Source organism: Heloderma suspectum, chromosome 14 (genome assembly GCF_057233095.1).
Source record: "Heloderma suspectum isolate Gila_16-S chromosome 14, 16-S_ref, whole genome shotgun sequence".
Lineage (NCBI taxonomy): Eukaryota > Metazoa > Chordata > Lepidosauria > Squamata > Helodermatidae > Heloderma > Heloderma suspectum.
In genome coordinates, this window is record NC_139471.1 from 24,396,449 (window position 1) to 24,419,282 (window position 22,834).

The 22,834-nt window shown below is 56.0% G+C and overlaps 2 protein-coding genes across 12 annotated transcripts in view; one reads left to right on the forward strand and one right to left on the reverse strand.

Moving 5' to 3' along the window:
- The first annotated feature begins 1,139 nt into the window (after positions 1-1,139).
- FBXW5 (F-box and WD repeat domain containing 5) lies at positions 1,140-11,983 on the forward strand. 3 transcript variants are annotated; one of them, XM_084821246.1, is made up of 9 exons: positions 1,140-1,173; positions 2,315-2,534; positions 3,614-3,771; positions 4,730-4,904; positions 5,779-5,927; positions 6,021-6,528; positions 6,877-7,024; positions 8,101-8,313; positions 9,512-11,983. In XM_084821246.1, exons 2-9 carry the CDS (start codon positions 2,342-2,344, stop codon positions 9,753-9,755), a joined length of 1,788 nt encoding a protein of 595 aa, XP_084677372.1. In that variant the 5' UTR covers positions 1,140-1,173; positions 2,315-2,341; the 3' UTR covers positions 9,756-11,983. The 3 variants fall into 3 exon arrangements, with proteins under 3 accessions (XP_084677372.1, XP_084677374.1, XP_084677373.1); XM_084821248.1 differs by lacking the exon at positions 1,140-1,173 and adding an exon at positions 1,727-1,809; XM_084821247.1 differs by lacking the exon at positions 1,140-1,173 and adding an exon at positions 1,783-2,127.
- TRAF2 (TNF receptor associated factor 2) overlaps positions 11,548-22,834 on the reverse strand; it is a 35,948-nt gene continuing 24,661 nt past the window's right edge. For 8 of the 9 annotated variants that reach the window (XM_084821237.1, XM_084821236.1, XM_084821240.1 and 5 more), the window contains 4 exons: positions 20,189-20,548; positions 19,147-19,324; positions 17,900-18,048; positions 14,115-16,277 (listed from right to left, as the gene is read on the reverse strand). In XM_084821237.1, the coding sequence (XP_084677363.1) occupies positions 16,059-16,277; positions 17,900-18,048; positions 19,147-19,324; positions 20,189-20,548 (906 nt within the window). In that variant the 3' untranslated portion in view covers positions 14,115-16,058. Of the gene's footprint in view, positions 16,278-17,899; positions 18,049-19,146; positions 19,325-20,188; positions 20,549-22,834 lie in introns of all 9 variants that reach the window. The other variant, XM_084821239.1, reaches the window with a different exon arrangement.

The following is a 22,834-nucleotide window of genomic DNA, read 5'->3' on the forward strand; positions in this document are numbered from 1 at the left end:
GCAGGCAGCCCTCCCGCCCCCGCTCTGCGAGTCCCGCTGCAGCTGAATGAGGCACTTGGGGACAAGATGCCTCCTTCTGCCCACTGTAGGAGCATCCGAGGAGCCCTGCTGGGATCATGGGAAAGGCCCATCGACCTCCAGGAATCTGTTTCCCACAGTGGCCAGTCAGATGCCTCCCAAGCCAGTCATCATGGCAGCAGCACTCCCCAGTTTTCTGTCCGCAGCATCATAGAATAGTAGGGTTGGAAGGGGCCCACAAGGCCATCGAGTCCAACCCCCTGCTCAGTGCAGGAATCCAGGTCAGAGCATCCCTGACAGGTGGCTGTCCAGCCTCGTAGTGAATGCCTCCAGGGTGGGAGAGCCCACCACCGCCCTAGGGAATGGGTTCCATTGTTGTATTGCTCTAACAGTCGGGAAGTTTCTCCTGATGTTCAGCCGGAATCTGGCTTCCTGTCACTTGAGCCCATGATTCTGTGTTCTGTGTCCTGCACTCTGGGATGATCCAGAAGAGATCCTGGCCTTCCTCTCTGGGACAGCCTTTCAAGGACCTGAAGAGCGCTATCCTGTCTCCCTCAGTCTTCTCTTCTCCAGGCTCAACATGCCCAGCTCTTTCAGCCTCTCCTCGCAGGGCTTTGTGTCCAGTCGGCTGATCATCTCGGTCGCCCTCCCCTGAGCCTCTCCAGCTTGTCTGCATCCTTCTCAGAGAGCGGTGCCCAGGACCGGACACAGTACTCCAGATGAGGCTAAGCCGCATACCTAGCCAGAGCAGAACGAGTGGACCGGACCAAAGGTCCCCCTGAAATCCAGCCTTCTGCTTCACGCAGCACCAGGCAGGGGCCCCAGAGGGCAACTGGGCTTTAGGGCCAGAGCTCTCCCGGCTGTGGCCCCCAGGAGCGGGCATGTGCCGGCAGGCTGCCCCTGAACAAGGAGGTTCCATTTAGCTGTGAGGGCGAAATGGGGCTGTTCTTCGCGCGGCTGTTCAAGCGGCGGTGCCCGCCCGCCCGCCAGAACAAACATGCATTTGCTCGGAGCAGCCGCGCCGCGCGCCCCCCCGAGGGCCCCCGCGCGGCTGCCCGGCCAGCGGCACACGGGGGCGGCCGGCGCCCTGAGCGGAGCCGGGAGCCGCCGGGAGCGAGGGCGGGGCGGAAGTGACGGAGAAGCGGCTGGGGGAAGGTCTGCGGAGGGGAAGGGAAGGGGGCCGCCGGAGGGGGGTCGCCCCAGCAGGGGGGGAGGGGCGCCTGGGTGGAAGATGAGGGGTGTCCTGGGGGGGCGGGCAAGGAAGAGGGACGGCGTGTCGGGGGGAGGGGGGATAGAGGGTTGGTGCGGGGGGAGGGGTGCGTGCGCGCGGGGGGGCCTGCTTGGGCGCAGGAGAGGGAGAGGGAGGCCTGATGTGGGGAGGGGAAAGGGATGGAGGGGGGCAGGGAGCCCTGTTGTGGGGGAGGGGGAGTATCTGGGGGGGCTTCTATAGGAGGGAGAGGGGGAGGCGGTGTCTGCATAGGGGAGGGGGCAGGGGAAAGGTCTTTGCGGGGGAAGGAAATGTGGGGGCGAGGAGGAGGGGGGCGAGGCGGGGGGAGGGGACCCCTACCTTGCTGGGGGAGGAAGGAACTAGAGAGCCAGTGCAGTGTAGGACTTGAGCCTGGGTCCAGGCTCCCCCTCAGCCACACTCGCCGACGAAGCCCCGGCCTGGCCAGGGGCCACCCCTCCGCCGCATCCTGCCTCTCCGGGAGGCTGAAGGCGGAGCGGGGGAAGATCGTGCGCTGCACCACCCGGCGCTTTGGCGGAAGGCCAGGACGGAAAGCGCCGTAGGAGGCACGGAGGGGGCAGGAGCAGAGGGGGCGTCGCAAGGAGAGGCTGCGACTGGCGCCCCTCTCGCTCCCTTGCCCCCGCCCAGCGGCAGAGGCGCCCCCGGGCGAGCGTGTGGGGCGAGATGCCGCAGCGAGAGGGCCAGCCGCCTTCGGGAGGCCGCCGCGAGGGGCTGGAGGGGGTCTGGCCAGCCGCCGCCGTCCCTGGCATCTGCATCCAGTTGCTCGAGAGCAAGGGGTTAAATAGAGGCTTGGAAATAGCTGGGTTGCCTTTGGCGGGTAAAATTGGCTCCAAGTGACCAGGCACAGAAGATTTCCAAAGCAGGTTCTTTTCGTCTTAGCCCAGCCATCCCCAGCCCAGCACTGCCATCATCCCCAGCCTGCATAGCCCATGGGAACTGTAGTCCACATCTGGACAGTGCTGGGTGGGGGGGAGGCTGTGTTAACCCCTTCCATTCTTGAGCGACATTTGCCCAAACCCACGTTTCTTTTCCTTTCCTCTGGCCTTCCAGGGAGCTGGGCAGTTCCAGAATGACACGATGGATGGTGGGGTCAACCCCCTTCTCCCCGACAGCATCCTCGTTGAGATCTTCCTGTACTTGGACTACACAGATGTGCTCTCGGCGGGGCTGGCCTGCCGGCAGTGGCATGCAGTGGCTCAGGACGAAGTCCTCTGGAAGGAACTCTTCTATAGATACTACAGGGTAGCTCGGGATGTTCCACAGCACCCAGGTAGGGTCTGCCTCACTCCTTGCGCTGCTGCGGCTGCTGAAGTGTGGCAGAGGTACCTGATGGGCTCAGAGGCCCAGTTCTGTGGCTGGGGGGCCAGCTTAATTCGCAGGCCACCACCTCTGCCACTCACCTTCCGCTGTTGACTTGCTAGACTGAAAGGGACAGGAACCTCCTGGAATCTAGGTTTCTTCAGAGTCTGATGGCTTCCGTGCAAGCATGGACTCTTCAGAGATAAAGAAATGAGTGGAGGTGCTTATGCTTCCCAGATAGGGCATGGGGTTTCCTGCCTAGTTCTTCCTTTGAAGTCACTTGGGAGAGGAGGTTTAGCTGAGGATGAAGTACATGCCCTCTGACCTCAAGGGGACTGGCCCGCGGGAGATAACAGGGCATTGTGTTATCCTTGGGGAAAGATCCCCTGAACAAGCAAATCCTGCACAAGCTGTCCTCATCCATTAAAATCTGCTGTGGAGGTTCTTTTCCCCCACTTCTGAAGCTTGGGGAGATAGTTACTGGAGAGGGGGCCTTCTCAGTGGTGGCCCCCAAATTGTGGAAATCGTTCCCTAGGTAAGCGCGTCAGGTGCCGGCTTCAATGGCTTTTGACAATATTCATGATCCTTTTAGGGTGCAATCCTATGCCTGTTTAGACAGAAAAACGTCCTACAACTCCCAGCATGACCCAGCCCGCCATGTTGGCTGGGGAATGCTGGGAGCTGTAGGACATTTTTCTGTCTAAACAGGCATAGGATTGTGTGCTAAATTGCCTTTCAGCTGGTTTATATAGATTTAGATTTGCTGGTCTCATTGATTTACCCATTTTTTGGCTCTTGGTGGTGATCTTGAATTGTGTGGCGGTGTGTGTTTCTTTCATAAGCTGCTTCGGTTTATTACTGCGTTCACTGATTTTCCTTGAGACGCTTTCCGGGCGAAAGGCAGTATATACATTTAGTGAACCACAGCCACCAAGACCGGTGGGCACCACGGCAGGGCACATGTGCTGTTGAGGCACTCTGACCTGTATGGCCTTCAAATCTGCAAGCGGCAGCTGTGTGAACTGTCCTCCCCCCTCACTTCCACATCAGCTGCCGCCTCCTGGTACAGCGAGTTCCAGCGGCTGTACGACACCATCCCCTGCGTTGAAGTGGAGACCCTGAAGGAGCACAGCGACCAGGTCGTCCACCTCAGCTTCTCCCACAACGGCTACATGTTTGCCTCCTGCTCCAAGGACTGTACTGTCAAGGTAAAGGCGGTGGTGGCAGCAGGGCATGGGCAGGGACTGATGTGGGGTGCATTTCACATGTTCGGAGTGTTATCTCAGAGATCCTAACAGCAACCCTTGAAAAGCCTTTAGCATTGTTATCCCTGCCTTGCTGATGGGGATGAGCGGGAAAGGCTGACTGGCTGACCTTGGGCCAGTCACCACCTCTGCCTCACCACCTCAGTGTTGTCATGAGGATAAAATTAATTGATGGATTGATTTTGATTGGCACCCCTCCTTTCTGCCCAGAAAAATGGCACTCAAGGCAGCTATGAGAGGGTGAGGAAAGCAATGTATGATTTCTAGAGGAAGGGCACGATATGGATGTTTTAAAAAAACTTAGGAGTGTCCCATACTTTAATCAGATGCCCATGTCTGGATTATATATAATCTAAATTTTGCATCAACCTTGCTAAATTCTGCGACCTCGACAAGTTCCACAAGTTAACACAAACTGTCATGATGTCACTTACTCTATATAATTTACTCCACTTTTGCTAATCCTGGAAGGGCAATAAATAAAGTTTGTCCCTAGCTATTGACAGCCTTATTCAGGCTGCCATCGTATACATACTTACCTGGGAGGAAGCCCCATTGAACACAGTGGAACTTACTTTTGAGTTGGCATGCATAGGATTGCATTGTCAGTCACCTCTCTGGCTTCTGAAATTTTAGCAGGCATTGGCCACCCAGTTTCAAACCTGTCTCCACAACCATGAGGGCTAGTAACTTGTCTGTGTCTTAAAACAAAATGGAAAGAACTGATATTCTTAGGGAGCTGGATTTTGCAACCAATCCCACACAGCATTTTCTGCACTCCCACAGAATTGTGAGCTTGAGCTGATGAAAACTCTCCCTTCCACCCCTTCTTAAGTTGGAGGGGGGGGTCTGAAATAAAGAGCTTTCGAGCCCTGCAACAACCCCTCTTCCTCCTCTGCAGATCTGGAACAACGACCTCCAGCTCTCCCTGCTGCACAGCACCAGCATGAAGGAGTACAACTGGAGCTACACACAGTTCTCGGAGTTCAATGCAGATGATTCCCTCCTGCTCGTCTCGGGGGTTTTCGTGGGGCCCCGTGCCGCCTCCTCAGGCGAGATTGCAGTCATCAGCTTGGGTAAAAAGAAAGACTTTGCAGGTTCAGGGCCCTGTTGCGCCTCTCTCGGACTGTGGCTTCCTATACAGCAGCAGGAGGCAGGTGGAATTGAGCTTGTCGAAATGCTTAAAGCTCCGAGGAGCCGTGGACCTGCCTTCTTCCTGCTTCCTTCAGCAAGGGCTTCTGGGAGAGTGTTTGGCGCCAACAAGGGCACTTCCCCAAGCAGCCCCACCCTAAGTCGCCATGCCACAAGGCACAGGGCAAGACTGAGGGGGGCCCTCGAATTCTCCCCCCTGATCCCCGGTCTTGAGAAACAGCTCCAGCTGCCTGGGAGAGCTGGGTTGGGCTGGGCTCAGTGGGGGCAGAGAGCTCCCCCCGGTGCACTGGGTCATGCTGTCCCTTAGAAATGTTGAGAACCGGACCGAGAAGAGCCAGCACCAGAGACCGGCTCTGATGTTTTGTTTAGGACCGCGTTGCCTTTCTCAAAAGCAGGAATGGTAGAAATGAGAACGAGTTCTGTTAACGTGCCTTCTTCCTCCCGGGACTATTTTTCACACCTTGCCTCATTCCTGCTTCTCTTGCTGGGGAACATGGGTGGGAGGCGGGCCTGTTTGTGGGTTGCCCACTGAGGCATCTGGTTGGCTGTTGGGCGAACAGAATGCTGTTCCGAGGCTGTTCCTATGTCTTGAGCGCTTTTGCCCAGCCTCCTGGTGGAAGCTGCTCAGCAGGACCCTGGAGATCCAGGCAGATGTTCTTCCAGGGGCTCACAGGGGCTCTTGGGCAAGCCTCCCTTGATCTCCTCTGCTCCAGCTCAGAGTTCCGATCCTGCCAAATCTTGATCTTGTGTGCTGCCTTTTGGCAGGGAAGCCTCCAGCCTTTTCCCTCCTCCTTCCAGAGAACTTCCAGCTCCTCTCCCGGGTGCGCAATAAGCCCTCCGACGTGTTTGGCTGCTGGCTGAATGAGACCAACCTGATCTCCGGCAACTTGCACCGCATTGGCTACCTCACCTCGTGTTCGGTCTTGTGGCTGAACAACGCCTTCCAGGTGCGTGAGGGCTTCTTCCCTGGCGCTGGTGGTCGGGGACGGGGGAAGACCCAGGCCTCCGCTGCCTCACCCCGCCCACCCTTCCGCTTGCAGGGCATCGAGAGTGAGAACATGAACGTGGTGAAGAGGCTCTTCAAGATCCAAAACCTGAATGCCAGCACCATCCGGACGGTGATGGCGGTGGACTGCAGCCGCTACAACTCCCCTGACCTCCTGCCAGGCCACGGGGAGTGCCTGCGGGATGGAGCCGCTGCTGCCGCCCCCTGCAAGGTCATCGGCCTCTGCAGTGACAGTGAGGAGCAGCAGCAGCGGTGGCCGGCAGCCAAGCAGAGAGCAGTGCGGGCCCTGGGCCCGGAGGAGCCCCCTGCAGCCGAGCGTGAGATGGCGGCTGAGGATGGGCTGGGCCGCTTCCTGAACGACATCGTGGAGGGGCACGTGCGGCCAGTCATGACGGAGCTGGAGCTGGAGACAAAGGTGGCCCAGCTCCTGGCCCAAAACAGGACGAAGCCCCCGGAGCCCAACCTGCTCTCTACGGAGGGGGGCAACAAGAAATACTTGATCTTCACCACCGGGTGCCTCACCTATCCGCCACACCAGATTGGTAAGGGGGCTTGGTGGCCTGGTCCCTGGGGACAGGGGCTTAGATGCCTCTGGAAGGATTTGACATCTGGCAGTGGCTGTTGGCAGGGGAGGCTAGAAACCTCCACGCTCAGGGGCAGCCTACCTCTTGACTACCAGTTTCTAACATATGGGGAGGGGGGTCCTTTTTGTGCCTTGCTTCAGAGGTTCATAGAGCTATCTGGCTGCCCAACAGAATGCTAGGCTATACAGGCCTTTGGTCTGATCCAAGCAGGGAGGCTGTCCTCCTGGACTCCCAAGACACAGCCTGGTCTGCTCATCAGCTCACCCCCACCGTCTCCTTCCTTCCAACTATGTTCTCTTCCTCCAGGCATTAAGCAGGTCCTGCCTCACCAGATGACAACCACTGGCCCGGTCCTCGGTGAGGAGAGGAATTCCGAGAAGTTCTTCGATTCCCTGGACCACGTCATTGACATCCATGGGCAAATTATTGGCATGGGCCTCTCCCCCGACCACAGGTAGGGGGCGCTCCCTGCCATACATTGACAAAGATATGGAGGAAGGGAGCTCAGGGGTTAAGAAATCCCAGGTTCCTTTTGCATGCAGAAAGTCCCAGGTGCAGTCCCCAGCATCCCCAGTTGAAAGAGAGAACTGGGTAACAGGGCTGAGAAAGGCCATTTTCAGCCTAAGAGCGAGGAGAGCCACTACCAGTCAGAACCAAGCCAAGACGGAGCTAGACAGACTCAAGGTCTGACTTGGAACAAGGCAATATGTGCATAAATTGTGGGGCTGGGCTGAAAACCTAGTGGCAGAGCACCAGGTGTAACAGGAACCTAGGTAGCCACCTCATACTAGGCGAGACCCTGGGTCCGCCCAGCCCAGGGCGGTCGACACCGACGGGCAGCCATGGCTCTCCAGGCTTCAGGCAGGACTTTTTCCAGCCCTCCCTGGAGAGGCTGCCGGGGGTCAGATGGGGGACCTTCTGGGTGCAACGGGGGGGCTCTGCCGCTGAGCCGCAGCCCCTCCCCTATGATCCCCGGCAGCGCCGCCAGCTAAAGGATGCTCAGGCAGCCAGATCGGCAGAGACCCTCCCCTCTTCGCCCAGGCCCTGCGGAGCCGCCACCGGGCAGACGGACCAGGGGCCTGGCTCGTGACAAGGCAGCTCCCATGCTTTTAAAGTGAAGGATGTGCTAGTGCCAGCTAGAAAAACAGAGCGAGGAAAAAAATGGTTGGCAGCAATCTGCATTTGGGAGAAGGTGCCTGTCGGTACGTAGGCAGCGCTGGCATAAAGGCAAGGCATCCTGCTTGTTTCCGATGGGGCCGCAGCGATGCCCAAAGGCAGCCAGAAAGTGCCCCCTCCATGCAGGAGCTGGAGCATGGCGGGCTCTGCTCGGCTCCCGGGCGCCGGCCTGTGTCCTGCCTGATTCCAGGTCAAAGCACACGTCTGCTGAGCCCAGGGCCTTAGGCAGAGAAGAGCCTTCTCCAGCTGGAGATGCCGGGATTGCGGGCAAAGCAGATGCCGTGCCTGGCTCTTCTGCACCTCCAGGCAACCCGCAGAGCAAAGGAACGGCCGTGTCCTCCCTGCCCTCTGCAGGTACTTGTACGTGAACAGCCGTGCTTGGCCCCCGGACTGCATCATTTCCGATCCCTTGCAGCCGCCCCCCATCGCCGAGGAGATCGACCTGCACGTGCTGGACCTCAAGACGATGACAGAAGTGAAGCGGGCCCTGAGAGCACACCGGGCTCACACGCCCAGCAACGAGCGCTTCTTCATCTTCCTGGATGTCAGCAGGGATTTTGTGGCCAGGTGAGCTCCTGGGCTTGTGGGAAGTGTGCGGCTTGAGGAGCTGTATGGGGGCGGCGGGGGCGTGTGCAGTTCCCCGCCATTTTAGCCCATCCTCCATACTCCTGGTTGCGGTTCATTTAAGACCATTCCTGATGCAGAGGCAAGCAAAAGCAGGTAGGCTCACCTGACAGCTAGAGAGAGAACTGAACTGTGCATTTCAGTACACCATCATGCAGTTCAGTTATGTATAATGCACTCTTGTGCCCAAGCCAGAGGCAGTTCTGGCCTTTGCCAGAGAGACCACTCTAGTTTTCTGCGCCTATTTATGGGACAATGTATCTCTGTCAGCGATGGGAGACTGGGAGCCCACCCTGCTTAATCACCTTGGTTGAAAAAAAACTGACAAGCATCTTTACGGCTATTTAGACGGGCCTTTGCATCTCCCAGAGTAAGGCTGTACCTTCTGCCTTTCCAAAAGGTACAACAGGTTGAATGTGTTTGGCAAGTAAATCTGAAGGGTTTAGTTCAGCCAATAAGGCTGCAGCTGGTGTGAAACTCTTCAAAAAGAAATTATGGACCTGATCCTCATAATCAGAAGGCAAAGAATTCCTTCAGTACAAACCTCCAAGAACCAGGAGGGTGGTGTGTGTTTGTGGTTTTAGAAGGGGGGCGGAGGAGGCATCCCGCAGTCTGGGAGCAATGGAACGTCGCTCTGCACAGGCCTTTGCTCCCCTACAGCAGGAGTGGGCAACTTGTGCCTCTCCAGATGTTTTGGCTAACAATTCCCATCAGCCCCAGCCGGCAAAGCCCATGGTGAGGGATTCCCAACCCCCTCACACATCCCAGCCCTGCCCCTAGAGGCTGCAATTTGTATAAAAAGTTGTTGCCCCAAACCCCAGTTCTCTCAGCCCAGAAAGACAAATCCCAAAACAAATGAGAGAACTCCACTAGGTGCGTAAGCAATAAACACAGATTTGTTGAATTAATTTGGGTTTCTGGAATGTAGCCATTTCCCAAGCAGAATTTCTTTGCCTTGTGGTGGAATGCCCTTGTCGTGGCTGCTAGTGCTGCTACCAGACAGTTACACACTGAGGGCTAGAATCTTGATGAGTTCTGCAGTTGCATGGCTGAGGTGATTCCAAGCACTTCCTCTCTGGGAAAAGGAAAAGCACCCCTCTGCCCCCAGCTTTTGACAGTCTCTCTCTCATATCCTGTGTAGCGGGGCTGAGGATCGTCATGGCTACATCTGGGACCGGCACTATGACATCTGCGTGGCCAAACTGCAGCACGATGACGTGGTCAACTCTGTGGCCTTCAGCCCCGTGGAACAGGAACTCCTGCTGACCGCCAGTGCTGACAGCACCATCAAAGTGTGGCGCTCTCCCCGCACTGTGCGGATCCTCCAGGCCGAGAAGCCCAGGCCTCATAAGCCCCTGTTCTGGGCCACGAATCAGAGGCCGTGAGCCTGGGCACTCTGGCTCATCCCAGGAGGGCCTCTCGACCGCTTGCCTCAGCCTGTGCATTCGTCTCCGGTTGCTGGCACCAGCGTGCAGCTGCAGCCCTTTCCACCCGCCAGCAGTCGGCGAGGCTTGGCAAGGCTTCCCACCCACCCGCACGGCCGGTGAGAGCCAAGGCACATTCAGGGGTGAGCTCAAGGTCTGGCAGGGACACCCCAACCTTCCGCTGAACAGCTCACGGCCTGGTTCGTGTAGGTTTGCTCACACAGCTGTGCAGGCAGGACTTCACCTGCCTCCAGGGGCAGCAGAAGCGCCCCAGCTTCCTCCTCCAAGCTAGGTCACACAGGTGCTGAAGCAGATCTGCAGGGGCGCCCGCTCTCTTCCCGAGGTGGCTGCTGCGCTTTTACTGGCCACGCAGCAAGCGGGGATTCAGCCCAGCCTGGTAACGAAGCTCCCCCTGCTGGGCTTCTGCTTTTTCAAGCCACAGGACCCGTGGGGGGGGACAGGAGATGGTCTGTAGCTACGCCAGTCCCCACTTCTCCCCGTTGCAGCTGTTGTGCTGGGTTGAGTTTCACTCCCTGCCCTTTGGAATGGAGCACGTGTTAGCTGGCTTCTTGTGGAGGTCTCAGACCTGCAAGGCTGCTGGCTGAGGCCCACAGGAGCCCAGTATGTGATGGGGCTGGGCCAGAACGGGGTGGAAAGCAGGGCTGAGTCCCTGCCCAGCTATGCAGCAGTTCTCAAATGGTGGGGGCTGGAGGGGAGGCCTGTTACCTTCTGTGATGACCCTGTCTGCCACCTTTTCAGAAGCTGGGCTGGGGGATGGGATAGGATATCACCTATTCCCCGCTTACACACACACTTCTCCCCTCCCAATTCACGCCCTGCTCTCCAGCTGGATGACATTCTCATGCTCCTTGCAGAGCGGGAGGGGATGAGCGATGTGGGAAGTCTCAAGTCTAGGAGCGCCAGAGGTGAAGGAGGCAAGATCCCTCAGAGTTGCAGCATGGCATCTCAGAAGCATTTTGCGGTCGGTCCAGTGCAGCTTATAAGAAGGTAGCAGCTCTCCAGATGTTTTGACTTCAACTCCCAGAAGCTGGCATAGCCAGGAATCCTCAAGTCCAAACATCCGAAGACCTCCCTTCTGCCCACCCCAGCTATACGCCTCGGCTTCTTTTTGCAGTTGTCTGAATGCACTTTTAAAACACTCGGCTCAGCTGCTTTGCCGGGGGGGGGGGGGGGGAATGGGATAGGATAGGATATGACACAGGAAGCCAACTTTAGCGCCCATGGGCAAAGCAGGGCTCCCCCTCTTTGTGGATTGTGGCCTTGCTCCAGAGAGCACACTGATGGAAGGGGCTTCTGCCACACACAAGACATGAGCTGCTCAGCATAGCCTGGCCTCAATAAAATTTAAGCGCATGCTACTAAACTGAGTCTTTCTCATTGCAAACCTTGAGCAGCAGAGGTGGCCTGAGGGGAAGAAAATGCTCCTTCAGGCACCCCTGTGCCCAGAATAATCCTGCTTTCCCTGCTCAGGCTGCAATTTACACAATGGGATTTGCTTCTGAGTAGACATGGATAGGAGGCAGGAATGACTGCAAGATTCACATGGCCTGCAGGCCACCCCCTGCAGGCCACAGCTTTGAGCTGGGGCGCAAGATGCCAGGTGCCAACCCGGAGAAGGCAAAGAGTTCCAGTGGTCACTACTTTCCCCTAACAAAACTTTCCCTCACCTACACCGGTTACTCTGCTGAAAAAGGTCACAGTATTTCCCTTCCCAAACACAAGTGAGACACAGTTCCGTTCACACCTTTTTATTAGCACCTGCACAGGAAAGAGCATTTTCAGGATGACAACCAAAATCCACTCTTGGGTGATAGCCCCTTCCCCACACTAAGCTGAGGCCTAACTTGGAGAACATCTGTCAGCTGGGCGCGTCTGGAGTCCCCTGCTCTGCACTGAGCCGGGGGGCTTTTTCCATAGGAGCCAGCAGAGAATTTCAGCACCCCGCTGGAGCAGAAAAAAAGGTGCCCCTAAACCATCCTCCTGCTCCCCAACAGTGGTGAAGTATGAAGCCTTGCTCATCATCGTGTAGTCTGAGATAGACTGCCTCTGACTGTGGAGGTTCCATGCAGCTATTTGGAAGACAGCCTTCATACAGGAAGTCTGTCCAAGTCACCCTCTGAAAAACTCCCTACAGGGCCTCACCCTTCTCATTCTCCCCTGGTTAAACATGCTTGCAAAAAACATCACTCTGTTCAGATGCCACAGACATCTTGAAAGAGCTTCAGTTTGATTATGCAGGGTTGCAACAACACAGAAAAACCACTGGCCGTGGGATAGGCTGCGGGAAGAAGGCTTCCTGAGAATCTCATGTTCCTCTGTGCAGAAACAGGCACTAACTAAGGTGTGTGATTAGGAAACCCCAGAAGCCGCAGGGGTTGATGAATATGGTTTGCCAGTAATCTGGGGCGGGGGGCAGCAGTGCCCTACCTTCCCCACAACTCGCAGAGACAAGATGAATTATACAAAATACTAAGAACTGCAAAATGCCACCAAAATAAAGGGAAATGATACAAACAGGTATAAAACATCACAGGCTGCAGAACTTCCATTTCTAAAAGTTGTCCTGAGAACCCTTCCTAGCAAAACCCTTCTCCAGAGACTGCCTTTTCACAAAGCAGGCACTAGAGAGTGTTTTGGCCTTTTCCCCTGAAGGATGGGAGCTGCGGCACAACACCCACCGGACAGCCATCCTCTGATCAGGGCAAAGAGAGGGCTGGCTCTCGTTCTGTTCCGCAGCGCTTCCACCATCAGAAACATGGAGCCCTCTTTGCCTGGAGCGAGGCCACCTGCAAAATGAACTATTCTTCCCAGGAGAGAGACTTGTATTGAAGCCCCAGCCCCAGGGAAAAAGGACTGGTGGCATGGGGCTGATTCCCATGCCTGGTTTCTTCTGGCAAGTCTCCCTTCCGGCAAGTGGCTTGTCGGGACCAGGCCAAGTATCCGGGCCCTGTTCTTGTGCCAGTCAAGCTTGGAGCCAGCGTGTTGCTTCTGGGCGCTCCTCTCTTGGCTAGCCCTGATACAGAGCTGCAGAGGCTTTGCTTCTTGGAGACCAGGCATCCGGAGGTAACTGGATGGGCTAATGTTCTGGACCCTGGCTTCGCAGCGGGGCAGGAGGAGGAGGATCACAAGGCAGGAGTAAATGTGGAGTTTAAGCAAGATCGTGTAAATGTCGAGGTTTTGTTTTCTGTCTTTGTAGCGCCCTTTTGTTCCTATGTATTTTCTTCTAATTTGGTTGGGAAGTGTGTGCTTGAGGTTTCTGACCACGACCCCAGGGAGGAGGTTTTCTCTCCCCCTTGGCCTAACTCTCAGGAACACCACCAAGGTATCTGATCTGATTCTCTCCTTACAGAACCATTTCCCTGCTACCTGGGATGGGAATTCCAAAAAACAGAACAGCTGGAGGCTGCTCTGAGCCCCACGTGCTGGTTCCCCACCGTGGCTTTGCTTCAGCCCCTGTAAAAGAGGCAAGCAATCCGTCGCTGCCTGGGGCGGGGCAGTGCAACTGTGCTACGGCTCTGCCCTGTTCACAGCCAATACATTCAACCGTTCCCAAAGCAGAGAAGCAGCAGGCTCGGCGACCCTGAGAGAAGCCACGCTGACTGGCTCAGACGCAGTCAGCGGCCTCCTCCGAGAGAACGGAGTGCTCGCCCGGGAGTGTGTGGCTGCAGGAGTGAAGTATAGCCGCAGGTTTAATTTGGGATAGAAGTGTGCCTCCGCTATCACATGTGCCTCAGGAGAACAAACCACAAACACCTACTGGATCAGCCTTCTCCAACCTGGTGCCCTCCTGATGGGTTGGACTACAACTCCCGGGATGCTGGGAGCTGTAGTCCAACCCATCAGGAGGGCACCAGGTTGGAGAAGGCTGACCTAGCTTTTCCATCTCTTCCCCTGCAAAACTCTGGATAGCATCAGCAGGGAGGGAAGCCACATTTCCAAAGACAAGAAAGAAAACAACTGCTTCAGTCCCACTCAAACCCCATATGGAAAGGAGAGGGATTCTGTAAGGATTAGACCCCAGTTCCACACCGGGCCCCATCTGGCGGGCAGGGAAAATCCCCTCGTCCCTGCATATATGTGCAAATCAAATGTCTTGACTTGGATGGAGGGGTGGCAGATAAACAGAGTAAGAGCATGCAGGGAGAAACCCTCAAATCCCTCCCACACTCGACCCCCAACCTCTCGCTTCTCGGCCTGTTGGCTGAGAGCAAGTGCAGCGCGCTCAAGAGGAGTCTGCAGCACACGTGGTTGGGTTTCTATGTAAAAATGCCAACTAGCCAGATAAAGTTATTTGTAATGATCAGAGACTAGAATCTGACTTTATACAGGGCAAAAAAAGGGTTATGAATTTAGCAAGCACAGAGCACGCTCAGCTCCGCACCACATATGCATAGATATACCTCACATCCCCTCCTCTTGCTCAGAGACGACGGTGAGAACCTCCAGAAAAAGTGGAGCTACAAAGGAGCTCGAAGGCCACTGTGAGCAGGCCAGGTTCACGCAGCCAGATCTCCACGAACAGCTTCGCCAGGCCAGGGAAAGACGCCTTAAGCCGTGGCCACCCATCTCGGCCCAGCCCACTGACTAGGCGGGAGGGATGGTTTGAGGTGGAGCCCAGAAAGGCCCTCGTGGTGCAAGACCCTCCTCGCAGGGAAGACTCGAAAGCCACAGGCGTCCCAGGTTCTTCCACCTAGGCTGCGGTGACATGCAGGCGCCCACGGCTGGAAGCAGCTGGCAGAGCTGAGGACCACCAGGATGAAATTCAGGCAAGGGGGCAGCATGGCGCCCCTGGGGAAAACGCAGGCGTTGCTTAGCACTTCGCCCAGCAGCCAGCAGAGGGCACGGCCCAAGTTGGTGCCCCGCAATACACACCAGCGGGGGAACTTCTGGCCTGTAACAACCTACTCCTGTCCCCAGCGCACCTGCCAGGCATCTGCCAATAGCCTGGAAATAGCAGGTGAGCCCCCTCCCCCATGCACACAGCTGTCTGGAGTTCTCTCACCTCCTTTGCCCCCAAACAGGAAGGGGAGGGCAAGACGGCACAGGAGCAGGCCAAGGGCTGGGAGGAAAGCAGGCATAGCTGGGAGTCCATCTGCCACCCCTGCCCCTCATGGTTCCCAGTCTTAGTGCCGAGTGCAATGGCTCAGGGAAGACGGGGGGGGGGGGGAGCAAGTAGAGGCGGCCCCTCTCTTGAACTTGGTTTGCAAGAAGGAAGGAAGGACTCAGTGGGCAATCACATGGAGGCATTCTTTAAAAAGAAACGCGTGGCATGTGGTGGATTAAGCCTGACCCAGCTGTGTTCTGCCATAATGGGGCATCTCTGTTCATTTGTTCCACTCAGAACCTCTGTGGAAGAGAAGCCTCTCAGTTTAAGAGAAACTTAAAACAGACCCAGGAAATCTGGACTTTCCACTCCCCATCCCCCCAGCATGCCATCTTTGGCAGCTGGCCCTCCAGATGCAGCTCAACTGGGGGAAGGTGTGTGTGTGTGTGTGGGGGCAGATTTGGCACAGGAAGGCATCCACTGCCCGGCCTGTTCCCTTCTGGAGAGCTAAAAGCAGCCCAGATCCACTCCAGGGACCGTTTTGAGGGACAGCCAGGTGGGGTAGAGGCACGCTTAGCTGCTGTCCGTCTGCCTCCCTCACCTCTGCTCTGTGCCAAGCAGGGCAGCAGAACGAGAAGGGCTCCTTCAGCAAGCCTCTCTGCAAAGTCCTCAGGCAACGCTCTCCCCGCTGGCTTCGAAACATCCCCCCAGCTCACCTCCCCTAAGCCCACCTCCCCTAAGCCCGGCACTGCCAGCCCGGCTCAGACAGACTCCTCCCACCTCCCTGGGAGGGCCCTGGCTCTTTGGGAGGGCCTTGGCTGCCCTCGCCCCTCTCCAGCCAGCCCGAAAGAAAGCAAGCCAGGAACAGAGAATTACGCGTCAAGAACAGACGCAGGAGACCTTTTCTGTGTTGTGAAATGCACTGCCTTCAGAGCGGCCGTGTCCCGCTTCGGGGGTGGCTGGGAGGGCATCGCAGTGGGCACAATCCAAACCGCCTCCCTCACGGACACACATTTCGCTACAACATGACTCATACACCCAAGGCCAAGAGAAATGTCGGGCGGGACAACTCGCTTTCTCACCCAACAGGGATGGTCCTTTTCTTCCGGGGCGACACACCTTGCCCTCTCCCGACGACTCCCCAGGGGGGAGAAAGGCACACGCAGAACGGCAGCTCCACGCTGGAGGAGGAGGAGGTTTTAGAGGCCTGTGAGATCTACAATGGCTTTGATGAAGATGGTGTCGTCACGCACGTACGAGTGCTTGCTCTCCATCTTGGCGATGGGGCAGAAGAGTGGGCAGCCGCTCGCAATGTTCATGTCACTGACAGGCCGCTGGAAGGATGTGGACGTCACATCTGGGCGGAAGGCGTCAATCACATGCTCCCGGTTGTTCTGGTCCAGCAGCATCAGGGTGACCTATGAGGGAGGGGCAGAAGGAACCGGGTGGGGAGAAAACACAAGACTCTGACTCACACTGCGTCCCGCCAGTGAGGCTCCAACATGGCATGCGCCTGCAGAAGCCCCAAATTTGCTGCTGGGTAATAAAGAAGCCAGCAACCCAAGAATGGCAGGCTTCAGTTTTTATTTCAAAGAACGCTACTAATCCTCATTGTGCAAAATAGATGCGGAAACGTGTGGCCATATCTCACAAGCCGGCTGCGGGGGGGAGCGGTTAAGAAGAGGCAGGCCCCAGTGCTCTGCACGTCCCCCTGCTCCTCCTCGTGTGGAGCAGAGCCAGGGAAAGCCTCGCATGTCTTCCGAGGAACCAGAAAGGCTGGTGGTGGCTGCTGCCTCGTGGCCTCAGCGCAGCTGCATGAGCCTCGTGGCCTCCTCCGGGGATGGGGCGCTGCCATGCATCTGCTCACCATGCATCTGCCTGTGGCAACGTCCGCCCTGGCAAGGATGCATTCAGTGCTGTTTTTACCTGTGATTTACCCAGCAGGACTACAGGGCTGGGGTATGCAGAAGGCAGAGTGGAGTCTGCTGGGTGATTTCCAGAGATCGGCACAGGTTGACAACTCCCAACTGCTTAACACCAGCAACCATTCAGAGCACCCTGCGTTGCCGCCCCCCGCCCCTCCAAGACGTGGGCTGCTGAAATGAAGAAAGCTTGTGGGGGGAGAGTCAAGAGTAGATTTTTGAGCGGCAGGACCAAGTGCTCAGTTCCGGCACCCTGCCCTTTACTTCACAGTGTCCACCAGCCACCCGACCCAGCGAGTCCCTACTTGGGACAGCAGCTCTGGCCCCACCCCTTGGAGGGATCCCTGCAGTTCCCTCCAATCCGAGAGCGGAGGTAACCATGAGGGAGCAGGCAACGGCAGGCTCCGCTAGTGCCAGGAGGAGTGGCTGCTCTTCACAGCGCTGTCTGCGTGGCTTCGCAGTGTGCGGCAGCACCGCCACGGGGACGCCGAGCTTCACACGAAGCCAGGGGCTTGGCTGGTGCCAGGAAGAACCGCTGCCCGCCCAACACCGGCCAGGCCCCTGGCGCCCCCAGGAGGGTGCCAGGTCATGCACAAAGGGAGGGGACTTGGCCCGCACAGGGAGGAGCATGGAACTTGGTGCCTCTCTTGGCACAGAGAAAAGCTAAAATGGGTGGGAGCAACAAAACCGGCGGGGCCACTGAGATCATCTGGCCGGAGGAGGAAATGCAGCCCCTCGTCCAAACATACTTCTGTGCCCCTGCTGTACTTGGCGGACCTCAGGGGAGTCTCTTAGAAACAAGGAAGACCCTGCAAGCCTGAAGCCTGCCCAGCCCTGCTTCACAGTTTTTGCATCACCTCCATCCCAGTAAGGCTGGCCAGTTGCAATGATCCCATTATGGCTGGGCGGGGTCTGAGAGAGAGAAGAGGCCGGCTCGAAGGCCACCAAGCAACTTCGTGGCACAGGTGAGCTGGGGGGGGGGGGCGTCATTCAAGGTTTCAGCCTCTTTGCTGCTTGCTCTACAAGAGCAGCTGACTCTCGGAAGCCACCCAGGCTCCCCCTGTGTGCCAGCCCAGCCCTCTGCTCCCTCCAGCCCATCCCAAGGCCCTGCGCCCTACCTTCTGGTTGAAAGGCCACCGCAGGAGGGCGTCGCTGGGCCCCTTCATCACCACGAAGAAGAGGGACAGGTGGGTGCCGCGCCCGGTCCCATCCCCGTTGAGGTAGACGCGTAGGCACATCTTATAGCCATATTTGCTCGTGTAGAAGGCTGCCAGGGCGCACGGAGAGACAAAGGATCAAGGTGTGGGCAGAAGCGAAGCTGGTGCGGGGGAGGCTGGCTCTGGAGGCAGGAGCACCCCACAATCCCTAGGACACCACCTTTCTATCCCATGGGGCCACCTCATCCAGCAGCTCTCCAGAGTCTAGGGCAGAGAAGGGTCTCTCCGGCCCCCTGCTAACTAGGCCTTTTAATTGGAGACACTGGGAATTGAGCTACGTGCAAAGCAGGGGGGGCTCCGCCACTGAGCGGCAGGCCTCCTCAAACAGGGAAGGGCCTCCACTGGGTTCTGAATGGACTGGCAGGTTCATACGCGAGAGGAGGGTCCTTTATCCCCCTTACAGGAGAATTTAGCACTTCCTGTCTGTACAAATCCTTCCATAAATGTTCAGCTGGGGCCTCCCAGTTCCACCCCGAGGGCGTTTTGCAGATTATGCCTTCCACATGGGAAGCATGTGCCCTCCCATGGAGCGATGGCCCACCATCTGTGAGAACCCAGTCCTTGAATGCACACACAGGAAAGGGCCTAACGATCAACTTCATAGATCTGAGAAAGGGAAGTATGCGCTGGAGTACACGCAGGGCTTGTGCAGAAACAAACTGTGGACAATGCCTACAAAATCTCAGAGAAGGGGGCACAGCAAGCAAGATTTGCAGTACTGGCCATGGAGTCTGCGGGTGGGGTGGGTGTCGGGTATTCAGTTACCTGCCCCATACCTGGCAGAAACAGAACGAATAATGAAAAAAAACAAAACCCTGCCCTGTAACATGCAAGTATATGTAATTTAGTCAGAGCACCAAAGGTTGGTATAAAAAAACTGCAGGGTTCACAGCCTTGATTACAAAGAGAGAGGGGCACTCATTTCTAGCAATCCTAATTTTTAAAGTTTCTAGTCCCCATGTAGAAGCCAACAGGAGAGGGATATGTCTTGGCTCCCTTTTGCTCCTGTGTCCCATCTGTCCCTCGTTCGACCACTCCATCGTTTTACAATTAGGAGCACCAAATTACTGCAGGAAGTGCAAGCTTACCAAAACCCACCACACCACCCACGCCTCAGTTATCTGCGCAGGTCATTTCTGCACACCCACCTGGAGAGAAGATGGCAGGTGAGCGGCCAGCAATTGCCTCCTGGCGCTTCCTGGCAAAGTCAGAAATCTTCCAGATGAAAATGCCATCGTAGGAGGAGGCTTCCATCTCCTGGATGACACGCTCCATCTCGGCCAGGGCCAAGTCCTTCAGTGCGATGCTCCTCTCCAACTGCCGGATCTGGGCCACAGAAAAAGGCAAAAAGATGGCTGTGGCAGGGGGGAGCTGACTTCACCTCGGAACACTCCTCTCCCTACTCGCACATCCCCCTCCCCACTTGAACAGTCATTCCACAAGGCAGTCCCCTGCACCTCACTGGCCTTTCCTCCTCCACCACCACCCCCTGCCTCCCCACACCCAGGGCTGCGAAGTCTGCACCAAGACATGCTCCACCCTGCAGCCAATCATCCATTAGGCAAATGAATCATAGAATAGTAGGGTTGGAAGGGGCCTACAAGACCACTGAGTCCAACCCCCAAGTCCGTCTGATCTCTTATTGTCTGCAATTTATTCTGTTGCTCCTCCCACCCCTTCCCCGCTCCAATGGGGGGGGCGTAGTCCAAGCCATCAGGAGGGGGCTGCACCCCTGGAAGTCTCATTCAGCCACTCCTCTGGGTTCTGAACTTTCAGCATGAGGGACAAAAGCTGTACTTAGGAAACCAGGTTCTATAGATCATCCTTCCCCAACCCCCCAGGTTAGCCTAAGCTGCTCCAGCCCTCCATCCCCAGTTATCTGTGGCATGGGGGACTCTGGGAGTTGTAGTCCCATGCACCTCCAGGTTGGGGAAGGCTGCTACAGACCACAGCGCATTCTGTGGCTGTTCTGCACTCCTCCGGAACAGCAGCGTGCAAAGCCCTGCACATTGCTCCGCTGCTCCCTCCCAGACTGGACTGTCCGAGGTCTGCAGGGAGCCATCTCAGCACGACCCCCCTCACTTCCGCTGGTCTGCCCAGAGCATCATGCACAGGGCAGAACCTGCAAGCCTACACGCGCAGAACGCAGGCCGGCATGCAGTGCAGAGAGCCGCACGAACCAATCCAGACCTTACTGCTGAGCGCCTCGATCTTCTCCTGGTCCAGCTGATGCTGCCGGTTGCAGGCCTCAGCGGTGAGCGACACCCTCTCCACCTCCCGGTTGAGCACACAGACAATGTTCTCAAAAGTGATGGTTTTCCTTTCCAGGGCCTCACACCTCCCCAAGAGTTCTAAGGAGCCAGAGAGCTCAGACTCTGAGACCAGGGGGTGGCCGCCCAGCAGGCCCGAGCCAGACTCCACGGATGGGAGGCCTGGCATGGACTGCAGTTTGCTAGGCCCCGACCCCAGGCTGAGCACAAAACTCAGCAGCATGTAAAGGTGTTCCCCCAGGCACTGGCTTTCATGTTCCAGGAGCTTCTCGTTTTCCACCTGCACAAAACAGAAACAAAACACCCTTCTCAGCTGCAATGGAAACCAAGTGCAGAGACCAACTTTAATTTAACGGGGGGGGGGGGGGGCAGTGAGGCAGATTATCTTCCTTATAAACAAATGTTTAAAGCAGCTGAAGGGAGTGACAGGCAGCAGTTTAGGAAAAGCAACGTGGAATGGGGCGCGACAAGCTTTGTAACACGAACAGGGAGTAAGCTCTTCACTCTTGCCACTATGGCGGGGGGGCTTCCAATCAAAATAACTGGCAACAGGTTGTAGACGGACAACAGGCCACTGCTCTTCTCGGCACCAGGCTAAAACTTTTCTGTTCTCCCACGCTTTTAAGCTTTTAAAACTCTTTTAAAATATTTATGTAGTTTTGTGCTTTGTTATTTTATTCCCTGCAACCTGGTTTTACCTTATTGTATTCTATACTGTGTTGGCACATTTATTAAGTTTTATACCTTTGTTTTTATTGTCATCTTAATCAGAGGATTGTGTTTTTCTAAAATATCTAGAGAAATTTATTTGATGAGGAATTTAATACCTGCTATATTTTATAATTAAGGGCACAATCCCATCTGGATAGTCGCCAGCCTCTGAAATCAGAGGCTGCTGGCTACCCTATGCAGAGCGGCTGGAGCACGGAGGGGATCTCCCCCTCCACACTTCCACTGCCCTGCATTTTGGCTCGACAGGGGATTTCGCCCGTCCAGCCATGGCTTTGGGGAGGGGGAGGGAAGGAGCCTGGAGACCGGAAAGGAAGCTGCGTAACGCGATTTCCACGGTCTCCTCCCCACCTCCGGGACCACCCCTTTTCCTCGTCTCCACACTCTGTTTCTGAGCACGGAGACGTAGCCAGCGCAGAGAAAACTGCACCAGCTATGACGGGGCAGGGGAGGGCAGGGGAGGACAGTTTCTGGGCTCCAAGCTCGGAGCCCTGGTTCCAACTTCTAATCCCAGAAACCGAACAGCCCTACGTCCCCCCCAGACGCTGTCTAGGGGGCAGAGGACTGCTCAGTCAATCAGTCAGTCAATGCTACTTCTCACTGTGCAAAAGTAGCTTAGGAGGTGGACAACAAATCCCCCAACAACATTTCTGGCAGGTATACAGCATTTTCCCACAAAGCTTCACTCTGACAATAATCCCTACAACAATGCTATCAGGTAAGCCTGGGGTACAGTGGTTGCAGTGTCAAACTAGGACTGGGAAGACCCAGGTGTCTGGCCCAAAGACAACCAGTACGTATCACAGGGCTGTTGTGATGATAAAATGGGGGGGGGGGGGACACACACGACTGGGTGTGCTTCCCTGAACTCTTTCGAGGAAGTAACATTATTTATTATTATTATTAATAATAAATAATAATGCTGCTGCTGCTGCAGACAGAGCTGAAAGCACACCGAATGTAGCCTTCTCCAAGCTGGGTCTCTCCAGATGTGTTGGACTGCATTACCATGCTGGCTGGGAATGATGGGAGTTGCAGTCCAACACTTCTGGAGACAACCAGGTTGGAGAAGGCTGATCTAGCAACTTCACGGCCAAAACATGATCTGAACCAGGGACCTGTTCTCAAATATTGTAACAATCAGGAGGAACAGAGAAATTCGTGGAGGAACAGGCCTGCCAAGAGCCATTGGCCATGACAGATAGATGGAGCCTCCACATTCAGCAGCAGTCTACCTTTGAGTATTGGTTGCAAAAGGCTGTCCTTGACCAGTCACACCATGCCTGCGAGGGCTCTAGGCAGGTAGTGGGCAGATGGACTTCGAGCCTGATGTACTCCTCCTTCTTCTTTGGAGAGACGTTCCCTTCTCCCCCTGCCCCCCACCCCACCCCGTTGGGTCACACATAGAGATGTAAAATTTCCTGAAATGTTGAGACCATGGAAAGAAACTGGATTTTTCTGGGGGGGGTTCAGAAAAACTGCAAATTTGGGGGAAACTGAAAAATAAGCAATACTTGGTTTTTAGCACTCTTTACAGATCTGAGTTCATGAGAAACGCCGGGCTGGATGAATCACAGGTCGGAATTAAGATTGCCGGGAGAATTATCAACAACCTCAGATACGCAGATGATACCACCCTAATGGCAGAAAGTGAAGAGGATCTAAAGAGCCTCTTGTTGAGGGTGGAAGAGGAGAGTGCAAAAGCTGGTTTGAAACTCAACATTAAAAAAACGAAGATCATGGCATCTGGCCCCATCACTTCCTGGCATATAGAAGGGGAAGAAATGGAAGCAGTGACAGATTTTATTTTCTTGGGCTCCAAGATCACCGCAGACGG